The sequence below is a fragment of the Cydia amplana genome, chromosome 27, assembly GCF_948474715.1.
Source record: "Cydia amplana chromosome 27, ilCydAmpl1.1, whole genome shotgun sequence".
In the NCBI taxonomy this organism is placed as follows: domain Eukaryota; kingdom Metazoa; phylum Arthropoda; class Insecta; order Lepidoptera; family Tortricidae; genus Cydia; species Cydia amplana.
The window spans coordinates 7,304,043-7,320,879 of record NC_086095.1 but is presented as its reverse complement, the minus strand read 5'-3'; the positions used below and the strand labels follow the sequence as shown (position 1 = coordinate 7,320,879).

The window sequence follows — 16,837 nt, the reverse complement described above, 5'->3', positions numbered from 1 at the left end:
CACAATATCTGAACACGCACTCTAACGCCCTGACAAAAGAGGCGTGTTCAGATATTTGTGAGCGCCTTAGCCGCTCCGATATATCTGATGGCGACTGTAATTACACTTTTCTGAAGCAGCAATAACAAATGTATCATACAAATATCGAATGTAAAATTATTTTTGTATGAAGTAAACGCTTATTAAAATTAACTGTTTTCTTAATTTTCTCCCCGTAGATTAAGAAATCTAGGGTTAAAAAAATATTCCCAACATAAAAAGTGTATTATACACCGTGTTTTTTTTTTATTTCCGTTAATTTCAAGGGTGCATTCCTGAGCTTAAATCAAGTAACTTTCTCAAAGACACCGATATTCTAATTAACTCAATTTCGGAGATAATCAATAATTTATTTTTTTCCTATAAGGCCTCTACAAGCGTGTACTTGCCTTAGGGCCGGTTTACATATTGATTAGTGTTTAGAATGAGTTCATACATTTGCTACTAAACTTTACAATCTCGGTCGATCGATGTTCGAAATGACATTGATATGTCACAGATTTCAATTGTTTGGTTGAGTTAAATGTAATGCCCGTGTTACAACAACGCTATATGCTACATTTAATTAGTTTTTAAACATAGGTAATTTTTTTTTTTGTAAAAAAACAAAAAAAATTTTTTTTTGAAACAACTATGCCATTTAGTTCTCTTAAACGTACTTAACCATACCCCGAAGTTAACGGAATTCATTAAAAACACGATGTATATACCTAATAAAAACACTTTCTTTTCAAAATCAAAAATGTCTTTATTGCAAGCATTTAGAGTTACTATTACTAGAAAACGTAACAGCATTATATTTATTTATTAGAACTTTACTGACAATAATGTAAAAGGCGGTCTTCATGCCTTGATATGCCTGGAGCACATTTTCGCGTAAACGGTGCTTATCTGTACAGGCATAAATAGTGAAATGTGACTTCCTATGTTTTTATACTAGAGTTTATTTTTAATTTACATACTTATACACAGACGAAGCTGCTAGAGTTAGACCAAGATAAGTCTGCAACGATTTTGATAGCACACGCAGTGCAAGCTGTGCAAGTGTTATTTAAGATTTTAAAGTCATAATTTGTGCTATCAAAATCGTTGCAGACTTATCTTGGTCTAACTCTATAACATCTTGTATAAACCATTACGATTTGCAATCAATCATAATCAACGTCACCCATCAATGATTTCCATCTACCCTCAATGAAAACTAGGACAAAATTACGAAAAAACATATCTCACATCATTGCCTTCTTAAAACAACCATAACCACATTGCCATAAAGTTCAAATTACAATAACTGGCACAAAAACAAAATACTACATCCTCTTTATCAATCGATTTTACCCGAAAATCCCAAAACGACTAAAACTCCTGGCAACCCCGAAAAAAAAACGAACGTAAGAAAAAGCGCGCTAAAGTTCAGAGTTCCTTGTTTTTTGTGTATGGTTAAGCTTTTTTAGAGTTGGGAGGTGGATAGAGGTGCACTGGTGACCTAGGCTCGGGCCAGTCGATGCCCCAGTGCCCTAGTTAGGGCCGCGCCCTCGTCCGCGCAGGCGCGCGGCTCAATGGAGCCCCGAGCAACGGGGGTGGAATGGGGTAAGATTTTCCCTGGAATTCGGGAGAATTTGATAGGAAATTCGCAACGAGTGGCGATAAATTGAAACACGAACGAAGGGAGTGTTTTAAATCGACACAAGTTGCGAATTACCTTTTCGCACTTGTATTGTACAACGTTTTACTCCTTTACATTTTCGACATAGGCACGTATTGTGGAAATTACCACACTAGGGCGGTAAAGTAGCACCATATGTACTGTAAATAGTTTTACAGTACATATGGTGCGAATTTCCTACTTTTCGCACTTGTATCGTAATGTATGTATGTGTGTATTACGATTGGCATCTTGTCTACCAACTGTGAATTCACGGCACCTAAAATCTAATATCGATAAACCACTATTCATTATTACCTATGGATTTTCACAACACAACTAATTCGTGCTTTCCAATTAGTAGAACCATGAATACCCAATTATTATATAAATGTCCCCTCATGACTGTCGGTAACACTATAGTAAATGACTCATGCTAATTAGAATTACATACGATTGGGACACCTCCCATTTCACAGAAACATTGCAATAGTATTCGTAACCACATAACGAGTGGCGTCACGCATAGCTTGAGTCTTCCTCATGGGATGAACCTGACACGTCATAGCGTGACGACATGATACAGTCGCCGTCAAGAACTATGTTGGTATTTATAAGATTTGATATAGGTACATACATATATATTTTGAAGGGATCCGAGTTTCTGGGGGATTTGGTGTAGGGTTAACTTAGAACGGTGGTAGTTTTTGGATCATAATATGCCTAAATCGAAAAATAAAGACTTTCACTATCACTATCAGATATATCGGAACAGCCAAGATGGTCAAAATTTCTATCATGCATTTTAGCGTCTTGGGGCTTTGTTCATATATTTGTGAACACCTTGGCCTCCTTGATATATCGGATGGTGACTGTACAGTGTACAAATGTACCGTTTTTTAAACCAATTTAGTGAAAACAAGTATATGTGCTGCCTGATGGAAAGCAGTCACCGACGTCACCATAGCCTGTGGCCGCCTACAATACACTACACCCGAAAAAAAAGAAAAGAAAGAACGAAGTGTTCAGTTGCACATTTATTTTTCTAGGAACATTTATGAAGTGGTTCACAAGCATTAAAGATATAGTTGGTCAAATAAATAAATATTATAGGACATCATTACACAAATTGACTAAACAAACCAAATTGTCAGTAAATAAGAACAAACAAAACTATGTATACTCATCCTTTCCTTTTGGGTGCTAGTACTAGGTTGCTGGGTTTTCGTTTGGGTATAGTCTAAGACGACGATAGTATGATTCTCTCTGTCTATGTTTGAAATGAGACAGTCCTTTGACAAACTATAGTTTATTATTTAGTTGTTTGTTTAGTTTTTTGACGACTGGTCTGGCCTAGTGGGTAGTGACCCTGCCTGTGAAGCCGCGGTCCGGGGTTAGAATCCCAGTAAGGGCATTTATTTGTGTGATGAGCACAGATATTTGTTCCTAAGTCTTGGTTGTTTTCTATGTATTTATGTATTTGTATATTATATATATCGTTGTCTGAGTACCCACAACACAAGCCTTCTTGAGCTTACTGTGGGACTTAGTCAATCTGTGTAAGAATGTCCTATAATATTTATTTATTTTTATTTATTTATTTATTATTCAAGTAGGCATATTATTATTTTACGATTGTCGATTGTCATTGATTGTGAGATAGAAGGCACTGGGGCTTTCATGCAACGATTCTCCTATTTCAACTAGAATACTGGTTCAACTTGTTAGGGGCCATGGGGGCCATCTATTGCCACGGCCTCTCCACCTCGTGGTCGTCGCGTAGGATCCTTTCAGTCCTAGTGGTCATTACTCATTATATAGTTCTGCGAGAAATGTACAGTCAGCAGACCACGTATTTAAGACAACTTTTAAATTATACCTAGTTAGTTAAATAAACAGTTTATTTATTTATTTATGCATCTATATGTAGGTATTACTTTGTTTTGTCATATTTTGATTACCACAGCATCGCATTAGCAGATTATGATAAGTTATTACAATGCATGTTGTATTTATGATGACTTGTGCAAATAATTTATTTGTGACGTCAATAACGATTTCACAACCTTAGCCAGTTGCTGTGACGTCTCAATTTCTAATAATATAATCGAACACTATTCGAAAGTATACAATCTAGACGTATACTTTTATCAACATATAGTAATTATATTTACAGATTACATTAAAGCGCGGACTAATCAGTGTTCAATTATAGATGGTCAACCAAATCTTGTCAGTAGAAAAAGACGGCAAATTTGTAAAATGTAGGCGCGAAGGTATATCGTCCCATAGAAAATTTGAATTTCGCGCCTTTTTTACTGACAAGATTTGGTTGACCAAGTATAAGTAACTTATTTTCAGAAATATCTAAAAACGCAAAAGTTAACATTAAGTTAAAAGTTACTTACTATTTTAGAATTTCGTGAAGGGGAGATGGAAATTTACGCTAGCAACATTATTTGCTTTTGTTGTCCCGAAAGAAAAATGGCTGACTAGCTGAACGTCAAAACTTCGACGAGTAGTGCTTACGATAATGAGCAAAATTACTATAAAATTTGCCAAATAAACGAAAATTTAGTGATAGTGAAGTATTGTGGTGCCATAAAACAAGTGTTTTGTGCTTATAAATAGTTAACTATAGTGTTATAAAGGGTTTAAAACTGCAAGTATTGACGACAATAACGTCAATGCACCGTGAGTAATATTTTACAAATTTTCTCTTAATCTTCTTACTTTTAGCGTTATAATTATATACTCCTAGAAACTTTAATAACTGTAGCGTTGTAATCTACTATTTTCAATGCTCTACCATATACTGTGTTCCCGTAACATCGTTTTTAAAACACGTAATTTATCTTCGTAGTTTCTCATCATAAATAATATCTAAACCTTATAAAAACATCTTTATTACGTCTAAAGATCGTGATTTAACGATGTTAAGGTGAAACAAAGGTAATTAGAAGCCTTTTTCGTTGTCTTTTGCGCGGTCAGGCAATCGAGTATGTCAGAAGCTGTAAATAGAATCCGCTAGTCACGCGATTCGCGTCCTTACGATCGTCGCACGCGTCTTAAATTGGTCTGGCACGATATTATCAGTGCGATTTGGAGGTTAAATAGTGTTGTGAAGATGGTAGATTAGCAGTGATGTCATTTTAGTTGTGTGGTTCAGTTGTGTGTAGTGCAGTAAATATTCCAAAATATGGAAATTGAAAATGTTGAAATTGAGTCATTGGTGTGGATGTATTGCTCTGAGTAAGTTGTCATGAAACAGTGTAAACTACAGAGCTAGCAAATCTGTGGCAGTCGTATGTCAGGGTTATCATGACTAGGAACAAATTAAAATACAAAATAGATTTTTTTCTCTGTATTCAAACACACCAATATTTTCTAGCAATAAAATTCCATATTAACATTTGAAAGAAATATGACAAAAATCGTTATAATAAACAATATAAACGCATTGAAACAAGGTCATTTAATATTGATATTGACCTGTTAATTTATTTGCTTTTGATAGCAAATTAAACCAGGTTATATCCAAAGACAGTCAATAATGTTCTAGTTCAATTTTATTCATCTTACATATTACAATAAAGTTTAATCAAAATGGTTCATTGTAATCGCCAACCCTGACATAAAACTGTCATATGCCACGGTTTTGCTAGCTCCGTTGCGAGTTTTGCAGCCAAAGATATCACCAAGGGGGCGGGAGGGTCAAAAAGTAGCCGAAAACACCTCACGTGATTTGTGCACAGCCCGTTAGATAAACTTTATGGCAAAAATGATCACCATACAACATCATCTTTTTGTATTTTATTCTTATGCTGAATTTTTAGGACTTTAATGAGACAATGAGGCTTGTATTTTTTTGTTTTGTTTTTAACACATTTAATCCGGCACTTAGCTTACCTCGTAGTGAGGCCAATTATCACCTACGCTTCCGCAGTCTGGTGTAACAAAACCAGCCAAAAGACAGCAATAGACACATTAAACAGCCTGCAACGCACGGCTTGTTTAACAGCAACAGGCGCCTTCTCCTCGACGCCGGGGGCGGCCCTAGATGCACTGCTGGACATTATACCACTCCACTTGCAGGTGCAAAAGGAGGCCAAGCAGTGCATCTACAGAGTCTGCACGCTAAACAGGCCAAAATGGCGCTCTCAAGCATTAACCAAACTAAAGGCCTGGGTTTTTGCAAATAGAACCCTTAGCATGCCCACAGATGACACGCACACTCAATGTCACTTCACTAAACTGTACACAGTAGAAATACCTCCTAGAGACAAATGGTCTAACAACCAAATGTTCGTCGAAGAGGGAAGCCTCAATTGGTATACGGATGGTTCCAAGAAAGGCAATGATGTAGGATGTGGGATCTATGGTGAGAGACCTAAGCTCAGAGTTAGCGTCAGCATGGGCACACAGGCCTCAATCTTCCAGGCAGAAGTCTTCGCCATCAACAAATGTGCGGAGATCAACCTGGATAGAAACCTGAGACACCAGCATATCTACATCAACTCAGACAGCCAGGCTGCTCTGCTGGCACTAGAATCTCTTGAGTCAAACTCAAAACTAGTCCAGAACTGTAAATCAAACCTAAATGCACTGGCTAACTCCAACAAAGTCATACTTAGATGGGTACCAGGGCACTCCGACATTAACGGAAACGAAGAAGCGGATGAACTTGCTAGGAAGGGTGCAGATACACCCCTGGTCGGCCCAGAACCGTTTTGTGGAATCACAAAACGGGACGCATATTCTCTGCTCAACAACATGGAAAAAGCGAGAGCAATCGATTGGTGGAAGTTCGTCAGAGGACAAGAACACTCGAAAGCTCTAATCAAAGGGTTCAACAGCAAAACTGCTAAGGAGCTTCTAGGGCTCAAAAGACACAAAACTTGCGCGGTGACTAGAATTTTGACTGGACACTGCAAGTTGAACAAACACATGTTCCGAATAGGGAAAAAACAAGATGCGACATGCAGGTTCTGTCAGGAGTCAGAGGAGACTGCTATGCACATTCTCTGTTCCTGCGGACCACTAATGTCCAAAAGAAGTACCTACCTAGGGCGACACATACTGGAACCCTATGAGGTACAGAGCATTATGGCCCAAAGAATCTGGAGCTTCCTGGATTCAACGGGCATCAGTAGTGAACTTTAAAGGGCTGTCACAATAGATCATAGCTTGGTCGAAGCGACACTCAAAGGCCCACAAAACCCCAATAATAATAATAATAGCTTACCTCGTAATTAACCATCCATACTTCGTAAGAGGTCTTTAGACCCCCTTGTCCGCTTTACATTTACAATAAAAAAAAACAGCAGTTCAGCTAGGTTTATTTTTGAACTGTTTTTTATTATGAAATGTGTGTCATGGGATGATTTGACTCATATCAGACATTTGCGTGTTTTACAAGTTCATGATGTAAAAACACGCGAAAACGGAATAAAACGGAATAAATTACAGAATTCCTAAAAAAATGTACCTAGTTCTTAATATATGTTAAAAAATAATATGTTGCTGCTTAGCATGGTAAATACCTATCCTTGCTCAGTGCAGTTCTAGTGGAAACAGTGGAGGTTTTAGCAGTGGCGGAGCGTCCATATAACTCGATTCCCATCGGCTTGCCTATTTAGAAACCAGGGATGTTGCGGATGCCGATTTTTTGACATCCGCGGATGCGGATGCGGATGCGGATTTTTAAAGGCTCACATCCGCGGATGCGGATGCGGATGCGGATGTCAAGATTAGGTACTTAGAAAACGTCAAATATTACATTTTTAGTATTTTTTTATTTAAAAAAAAACGAAACGTTTAGTATTTGAACAAGAATATAGGTGCGTTATATTTAATAAACAGTAACTTGGCTGCCTTTTCTGGATCTAGACGATTTCGTTATAGGTAATTATGAAATTACCTAGCACTTACGCCGCCGCTAAGACGTTCCTGTACCGCATAAGCTCCGCATCGATGTTATGCGGATGCGGATGTTGAAAATAATGCGGAAGTTCCGCGGTTGCGGATGCGGATGCGGAAGTTCGCAACATCCCTGTTAGAAACATCTGAGCACACTCAGTAGCAGTACTGATAATTCCGCTACTCGATGTTAGATGTCGACTATGAAAATAATAGTCTTATTGGTACCATAAGACCATAACTGATGTATGGAGTGAGCACTCTTATGTATTTTTAGGGTTCCGTACCTTAAAAGGAAAAAAACGGAACCCTTATAGGATCACTCGTGTTTCTGTCTGTCTGTCTGTCCGTCTGTCACAGCCTATTTTCTCCGAAACTACTGGACCAATTAAGTTGAAATTTGGCACACATATGTAAGTTTGTGACCCAAAGATGGACGTGTAACGTAAATAAATGAAATTTAAATATGTCGGCCATTTTTGGGGGGTAAATGACAAAATTAAAAAATGTAGTTTTTCAAACTATATATCGTGTTACATATCAAATGAAAGAGCTCATTGTAAGAATCTCAAATATTTTCTTTATAATTTTAGGATAAATAGTTTAGCAGTTATTCAAGAAAAGAGGCAAAAAATGACCAGGGGCCCCTTATCTCCGAAACTACTGGGCCTAAAATTTTGAAAAAATACACAAAATAGTTATTTACCTATAGATCACAGAAAAACCGATTAGAAATGTGCAGTCAAGCGTGAGTCGGGCTTAATGTACGGAACCCTGGCCGGTTTTTTTTTCTCTATGACTAAGCTCACCATGTAGAACACCTTTCCTTATTGCCATCGAGTTTGTCAACACGGCTATTAATAAAAGTGCGTCACGTTCTTCCGTCTTGCTGCGGAAATGTGAAACGTATGTTTTCTTTGCAAGGTCCCTGGCAGAGACGAGTGTTTAATACAGACTGTTCATTTATGTGTGTGTTAAAATATGACAGACTTGTTTCTAAGATAAAAATTGGGTATGCACATCCTAACTTTATCAAAAACCGGCCAAGTGCGAGTCGGACTCGCACTTGGCCGGTTCCGTACATTAAGTCCGACTCACGCTTCACTGCACATTTCTAATAGGTTTTCCTGTCATCTATAGGTAAAGAACTATTTTGTGTATTTTTTTCAAAAATTTAGACCCAGTAGTTTGGAGATAAGGGGGGGGGGGGGAATGGTCATTTTTTTGCCTATTTTCTTGAATAACTCTTAGACTATTAATTCTAAAATTATAAAAAAAATATATCTGGGATCCTTACAATGAGCTTTTTCATTTGATATGTAACACGATATAGTTTAAAAAACTTAATTTTTTATTTCTCTCATTTACCCCCCAAAAATGGCCTCCATTATTAAAATTCATTTATTTACGTTACACGTCCATCTTTGGGTCACAAACTTACATATGTGTGCCAAATTTCAACTTATTGGTCCAGTAGTTTCGGAGAAAATAGGGTGTGACAGACAGACGCACGAGTGATTCTATTAGGGTTCCGTTTTTTCCTTTTGAGGTACGGAACCCTAAAAAGGGCGCTCTTTACACGTGAAGGATTGACTATGAAAATAAACGACCAGCACCAGCAGTCACAAATAAAGCCAATATATGTATTAAAAATAATCCCAAACCCTTATATACAATCCCTATTAACATTTCTATAGCGCGAAGTAGGATTAGGAGGAATCGCCGCTTCCGGTACAGCGCCATCTCGCGTGATATTTGGTAAACATGTTTGTATGACAGTACTCCGGAAGTACGGTCGCAAACGGTTGTGCCTCCAAGTATATTTTGAGGAGTTTTTGGACCCCTTTACATATACAAATATGAAACAAAGAGGTTTAAGAGGTGGCCTGTCAGATATACTTTTAAACTATATTTCCATAAACTTTAAATAAATGTCATATACTAAGAAAAAGTGACCAAGGCCTCCAGTGCCCCAGGCTGGAATCGAACCAGCGTCCTCTGCTATCGCGGCAGGTGCCTGTGCCATTCGGCCACCGGGCCACAGCGGCATAGGTCGAATTTTTCCAAGTATATGCACTTCTTACTGAAGGCTTATGGCGCCCCCTGGCCACCTCTAAGGTAGAACAGTATGGTTCGACCTTCTAACTGAATCATCTCAGGTGATACCGAGTTAGCGAGAGAGATGGCGCTGCCAATCAATGTATTAGAACAAATTAAATTATTTTCAGAAAACTTACTACTACTATACTTACTCTTTTTATACTTTTTCTTAGTATATGACATTTATTTAAAGTTATAATTTTTATAGTAGTGTGTCTACTTGATATAAAATAAAAACAAATTATAATTAATTAAAATATTTTCTGAAAATAATTTAATTTGTTCTAATACATATATTTCCATAGACAATGATTTACCGGAAAGCATTTACTTTATTTTTAAATCTACTTATAATTTTTTTTTAACTTTGTATGAAATGAAAATGTATAAAATGTTCTTAAATCGTCCTTAGGCCACGCCGACACGTTTTTATTAAAATTTAAATCTATTTTTTAATAAGTAGATTTAAAAAGAAAGTCGAATGTTTTCCGGCCAAACATCTATGGAAATATAATTTCGTTATAATATTAGAAGAAGTTATTTTTCTTGAAAATTTAAATGAAAACGTCCCTTAAATCTGGTCGTTATAATGGCAGATGTGAGCGGCGCACTAGTGCGGGCCGCGGCGGTATGTGGGCCCCCGCCGCGGCCGGCGCGGGCGCCGCGCTCGCCGCGCTGCTGGCGCTGCTGGCTCTGCGCGCGTGCCGTCACACCAAGCGGCACAAGCAGGTATGTACTAACAGTGGGATACACGTTCTTTCGGGAATTCTCGGCTCCGTTCGGCTCAGCATTCCTCCGGGCAATTATTAGGGTTGACACTTGACTTGATAAGATAATGACTTGAATTTAGACAACCCTAAATAGCCGATAGGATAGGGCGATACAATAGAAAGGGACGGTATGAATCGTTCCTGAATCGCTGTTAAACTTCGGTTTTGTAGGAAGCGTCCTTTCTGTACGGTACATACTACTCGTATAATTCATTCTGTGGTAGTATACAATACATCATACAACAGTTTTATAGACAAAGATAAGATGGCTAGCTACTCCGGCAAAGCTCTTAAATGCAATTAATAATGCCCTTTTGGCATGTTAATACAGGTTAGCCGCACACATGCGGGTAACAGTGGTATTGCATTATGTCCGAATTTGTGTACTTTCCACACCATGTGATTAACCGCAATATTCTCTCTATTCCAGGTGCACGTAGTCCGCGTCGCGCCCCGCCCGCCCCGCGCCGCCCCCGCCCCTCTGCCCCCACACCCCGCCCCTCCCCCGACCACACACCCTCCCCCGCCCCCGCCCCCGCGCCGCGCCGAGACCCGCCCGCTGCGCGCGCCGGCCGACGACGACAAGCCTCCCCCTCCTCAAATCGTCATCGTCCCCAACACCGCCCCGGACCAGGCCCCCGGCCCCTCCGAGCCCTACCGCGGCCCCAAGATACCCCTCCCCGAGCAGTGGCTCATAAAGAAACCTTTCGACTACAAGTATTCGACCATCCCCCGGCCCCTGGTCCAGATCGAGTCGGATTTGGGAAGCGACCTGACGAAGGAGTCGAGGGCGAAGAAATATAGCGCCACGCGCTCGCCTTCGCTCGAAAAAGACGAGAAAAGTCCGTTCCTAGCGAGGGGTCCCGACGACGTGTTCGGGTTTGACGCGGAAGTCGTTAAAAAAGTTAACGAGGCCGAGGTCGAGGTAGACGTAGATATGGATAAGCCCGCCCCTCCTAAGGAGGAGAGGAGCGATATGTCCCCGAGTAACTTGCGCCGCTTTAGGTCCGTCAGCACGAGGCTGAACATATGCAGTGTCACCGAGACCCCTCATCTCGAAGGGCAGCAGGAGAGGCTGGAGATGCAAAACTCTCCGAGAGTTCTCGACTGCGCGAAAGATAAGTCAAAATTCGACTTCTCTCCCAAACTTTTAGCCGACAGCGTGAGCTCCCCTAGATTCTTCACGCCTCCCGAGGCGGTCTCCCCCATATTCTTCGCGGAACCTTCGCCCAAATCTGTCTACTACGACACCGTCAGGTCTCCCAAATTCTTCCCCGAGACGCCTAAAGAGGCCGAAGTTCCGCAGTCGCCCCGGACTCTTGGGGATCATTTGAACAGAAACGCTGCGGAGAAACCCAGCTCACCTAGAGTGTTGAGCGCGAGACCTAGCCCTAAAATCCATAGCTGCAACAAGGAGAATTATTTCACATTCGACGCGGCTTTGCCCGAGGAGGGTGCCGCTAGAATGTCTCCAAAACCTAGACGATATGGCGGGAGAAACTCGTTAGAAAAGGAAAGATATACCCCTCCGGCGGACAAGGAACCTCGGCGATATCGCAGACACAACAGTTGCGATACAAACCACAAAAATATAGAACTTAATATATCAAAATGCGAGGAAACCGAAGAGGTTAACAAAGACGTAGTAGATTGCTGTGCCAAAATGGAAACATTAGAAATAGAAACGAAAGAGGAGCGTAACGAATTGACCCCTAATCCGAACACCGCGCAAGCGAGACGACAGAGACTCAAATCGATATCTCTAGACTCCGACAACGCTAAGATTATTGAACAGAATCTTGGCCTGCCCATAGCTAAGCAGATGAAAGACCAAATGAATGAAGCTTATAAGAATGATGTGAGCGCCTCGTGTGAAAGCATGGAAAGGCATCTCAAAACACCGCCGTCGGACCAACCTGTGTTTAAATTTGAGGAAGAACCAACAAAGGATAAAACCTCCGAAGAGGACGAACCGAAGAGCCCTGATTTAAAGAAGAAAACTTTACGCCAAAGCTCAGATACACAATCCTTTTTAGATATGCCCAGATTTTCGCCAAAGGAATTCGAAATTACAGTTACTACGGAAGAAGGTTCGACGTCGTTAGCGGAAACTCAAACGAAACGGAAAGGAAAGAACTTAAGAAATCTAACAATCGATCTGACGAAACGGGATAGCGATTTGGAAAAAGAGCTATTAGAATTCGAAAAGTTGTACACTAACGCTGAAGAGAAAAAGGTGAAAACGCCTACTCTGAAAGTGAAAGCGACTTCTTTAGATTCCTCTGAATCTGTTAACTTGTCGCTGCCCCAGAAGAAAACTTTGGACGTCCCGCAGAATTCTATATCGGTACCTAACACGCCGAAACGCCAGTTAATAAGGATTTTAGCTCAGAGGAACATTAAACATGAGTCAGGGTCTAAAAGCGCAGAGCAACGCCGGCTTTACATGAAAGGCCAAGACAGCGGCATATTTTTGCGTGAACACCATGCAAATCTGATGCTATACCAGCCTGGCCCGTCTCGAAGAACTATGGGTTCTTTTGACGAAAACATGTCAGATTTTGCCGAAAACCCGCCAGAAATCAACGTGTCTGGACCGACCTATCATCAAGAGTCCGGTCAAACTTTAGGCTCAAATCTTCTCAACTATAAGCAGAATCTAAGCGTGTCCAGCACTAATTTAAAAACATTGCCCGAAGGCGTCACTTCTGACGATTTCGAACCGAGTGAGGAGGATGACAAATTAGCCAAGAAACTTCATAGAAGGAACTCTAACCAGAGCTTGATGCTCAGCACGCATAGCTTACAAAGTTCAAACTGTTCTTTAAATAGCTCCGGAGCTTCCTGCCACAACTTAACGACAGTTAGAACAAGCATGTCGAACTTCAGCTTGACTTCAGATAGCAGAAAGAAACTGTCTTTAGACCGGAGAGATTCAAATACTTCAATAAATGCAGAACATCTCACACCAACCACTAGAGTCATCTGCTCATCAAATACGAATGTGTCTGGAGAATCCAAAAACTGTTTATTACAACGAAGGGGTTCCAACAACAGTCTAACTTTAAATATATTGTCAAATAACACTTTGAGCAGACATTCTAGCAACAGCTCTTTAAATAAAGAGGCCAAACCAGGCCAAAAGAAAGGGCTCCTTGAACGGAGAAGCTCAAATACTTCGCTAACTTTAAACATCAACAACTCAAACCCACAGTTATCCGTAAACCGGAGCCTTAGTATATCTAACTATAACCTCAATGGCTCCACGTGCAACTTAAGCCGGTACAACAGTAACCAAAGCATTGATAACCCTCCAGAGAAAAAGGGAATATTAGAAAGACGAAGTTCAAATACGTCTTTGACTTTAAACATCCAGCCACAGGAACCAAGAGACATAGAAATTGATGAGCATCTTATAGACAGTAATCTAAAGGATCTCCCGCATAGAGATAAACATAGAAAATCTCTAAGCACGGAGAACTTGATACCAATGTCTTATAAAACTCGCATGAGACGAACTGGGGAAAACAAATGCGTTGGATTCGGTTCTCATGACAATCTATGGTCAAACTCTTATAGCACAGACGAATGCCCTCAAAATTTAACATACGTCTGTGGAGACCAGGAAAACGAGATTATATACGCTTTTGGAAGACAGGAGGATCCAAATTTCCAGCAAGGATTCGTAAGAAACATCACTACTAAACCTTTAAGTCCGCAAAGTACGTCTGAAGACTTCAGACTGTATTTGGCGAATATGCAGCACCTTCAGAACGCGTCGAGCGTATTAACCAGACAACAATTAAGAGATTTAAACGACGTGTTTCAGAACGGGTATTCGAAAGTTAAATGCCTCAGTGCGACGGAAGGGCAGCATTGCTGTTCTAATAAAGTTGATGCGGATTTGACAAAGGAAAACCCTCAGATGTTGATACCTGACGTATCGCATCCGTGTTCGGAGTACCAGAAAACTTTGCTAAGGAATTTGCACCAGGAGTTTTGGGATATGCCGACAAACTTTCAGGAGAAGCCGATAGTTTCTGGGTCTCATCCGAAGAATAGATATAAGACTATTTTGCCGAATGAGCATTCGAGGTTCATACTGAAATCTGACGCGGCGATGGCTGGCGAGGGATACATTAATGCCAATTTTATTAAGGTAAGATAATTTATATGTAGATATACGTAATTATGTTGAAAGGCACTTGCGTTAAAATGTAGACACACACATACAGTCAGCAGCAGAAGTTGTTAAGCGGGCGAGGTGTTCAAAATTACCTTGACGCGCTCTTATTCTCTTAACAATAAAGTCGCGTCAAGATCATTTTGAACACCTTATACATACTTCTGCTGCTGACTGTACAAACTAAGTTTTAACATGAAATTGTCAGGCTAATTTCAATTTAGAATTAATATCTTCATACCTACTATTTTTACCTCTTGTCTGTGTGATTAATTCGCCCCTGTAATTGCGAAAACTGGGTCACGTAGTATGATTATGAACATGTTCCCTTAGATGGACTCTTAGCACTTTTACTCGATACATTTGTTACTTTGGATTGCATCAACATTTTCATAAATCGTCAGGTGACAAGCAAAAGTCACTAATTACTATAAAATATTTAAACAAAAATCAACCTTCTTTTCGTACTAATATCGTTCACTATGGCTATGAACTTGTGGAGGTACTTAGTGATTTTTGCTTGTCAGGGTACAAAAACAATATTTGCGACCATAACTATGTATAGTCACGCTCCGTGATTGTTACACCATTTAGGGTTCTAGCTAAATTGCATATCCCATAGCGTAAGTATGAGCCAACCAATTTAGCTAGGACCCTGAATGGCGTAACAATCCCGTGTGGTGACTGTACTTACCGATTTGTCTATTTCCAGGGGCATGAATACACCAAGAACTGCTACATCGCCACCCAAGGCCCTCTCCAAAACACTGTTTACGATTTCTGGAAGATGGTGCATCAGAACTGCTCCCATACTACCTCCCAAGGCATCCAAAAAGTGGTCATGCTCACAAACTTCTTTGAAAACAATCGACAGAAGTGCGAGAAATACTTCCCGCTAGAAATTAATGAAGAAATGGTATTCGAAAGTCCGGATTCAGAAGTGGGATCGAGCTTCAAAATCAAAAATAGAGGTCTCATCAAAAAGCCTGGTTATACTATTCGGAACTTAAATGTGTGTTGTGACGATGAATCAGTGACTGTGTACCATTATTGGTTCCACAATTGGGCGGACCATAAGTGCCCTAAAGATGTGAACGCGCTCTTAAATTTAAGTTTAGACGTTTTAAAAGAAATTACGTACAATTTTGATGATAGTGATTTGTGTCAGTGTGTGAGTCCGAAAAAGGATTTTTCGGTTTCAAAGTTTGTGTTTCCCCCGTCAGATGACTCTGAGGATGTAAGTGTAAGTGTATCGACTCCTATAGACTTTAGTAAAGAGAATATGTCACCGGCTACCATAGTTCACTGTTCAGCAGGTATTGGTCGTACGGGGTGTCTTATAGCTATCCTGAATGGTATAAAACAGCTAAGTTTAGAACAGAAAGTAGATGTGCTGGGTATAGTTTGCAATATGAGGTTGAACCGAGGTGGTATGGTGCAGAATTCAGAACAATACGAGCTCATACATAAAGTACTGTGCGTTTTTGAACAGACATGCTTACCAAGCTTATAGCTGGAGATTTTATAGATGAATGCAAAGAACAATTTGATGTTTCATGATTTGTCTAAATTAGACTTTGTCGTAATGCTAAGAGATCATAATGAACTAAGAGTTGTTGTGAAATGAATTATTGCTGTTACACGCGAATCTAAACGGACGAACCGCTCAAAAAGATCTATACATGCCCTTTTTGGAGTTTGTCTATAAAAAGTAAATGTCCCATAAGTGACGCCGTTTTTGATTAGCCAAATAGGCAAAACGATGTTCAAAACGCAAAGTATCTAGTAATTTTTAAGAGATCACTTTTTAAAGTAACTTATAATTTAATAGTAAACTATACCTTATTACTGATGCGTTAAGGACGAATTTATAAAGAGTTGTTAGAGCATACCTTTTGTCATAAATATATTTGTTCCAGCTTATTAGTCCAGTCAATGAGGCTGTTTGATTTTAAATACACTGCCAATAAAATATTTTACTTAATGAATTTGACTATGTATTTTTAAATAAAAAATATATACTTAACTGTATTGATTGCTCGCTATAAGTACTAAAATCCCGTTTAATGTTTCTTATATATAATGTTTTAATACTATTATGAATTGATGATATAAAATAAAATATAGCCTACATACAATGGTTTCTTGTTTTGAAAAATGATAACAGGTTAAAAAAACTGC

General features: G+C 39.6%; 1 protein-coding gene and 1 long non-coding RNA gene across 2 annotated transcripts; both read left to right on the top strand.

Annotated features, from left to right (window-relative positions):
* Positions 1 to 4,127: 4,127 nt before the first annotated feature.
* LOC134660552 (uncharacterized) lies at positions 4,128 to 10,967 on the top strand. The gene is made up of 3 exons (XR_010097886.1): positions 4,128 to 4,378; positions 10,300 to 10,432; positions 10,904 to 10,967. It is a non-coding gene; the product is annotated as an uncharacterized LOC134660552 (long non-coding RNA).
* Positions 10,968 to 10,990: 23 nt separating this feature from the next.
* On the top strand, positions 10,991 to 16,429 carry LOC134660440 (uncharacterized; the record flags this gene model as incomplete). Its single annotated transcript, XM_063516184.1, has 2 exons — positions 10,991 to 14,632; positions 15,369 to 16,429. Coding segments are annotated over 2 exons (4,443 nt in total), but the record flags the coding sequence as incomplete, so codon positions are not given.
* Positions 16,430 to 16,837: the final 408 nt, after the last annotated feature.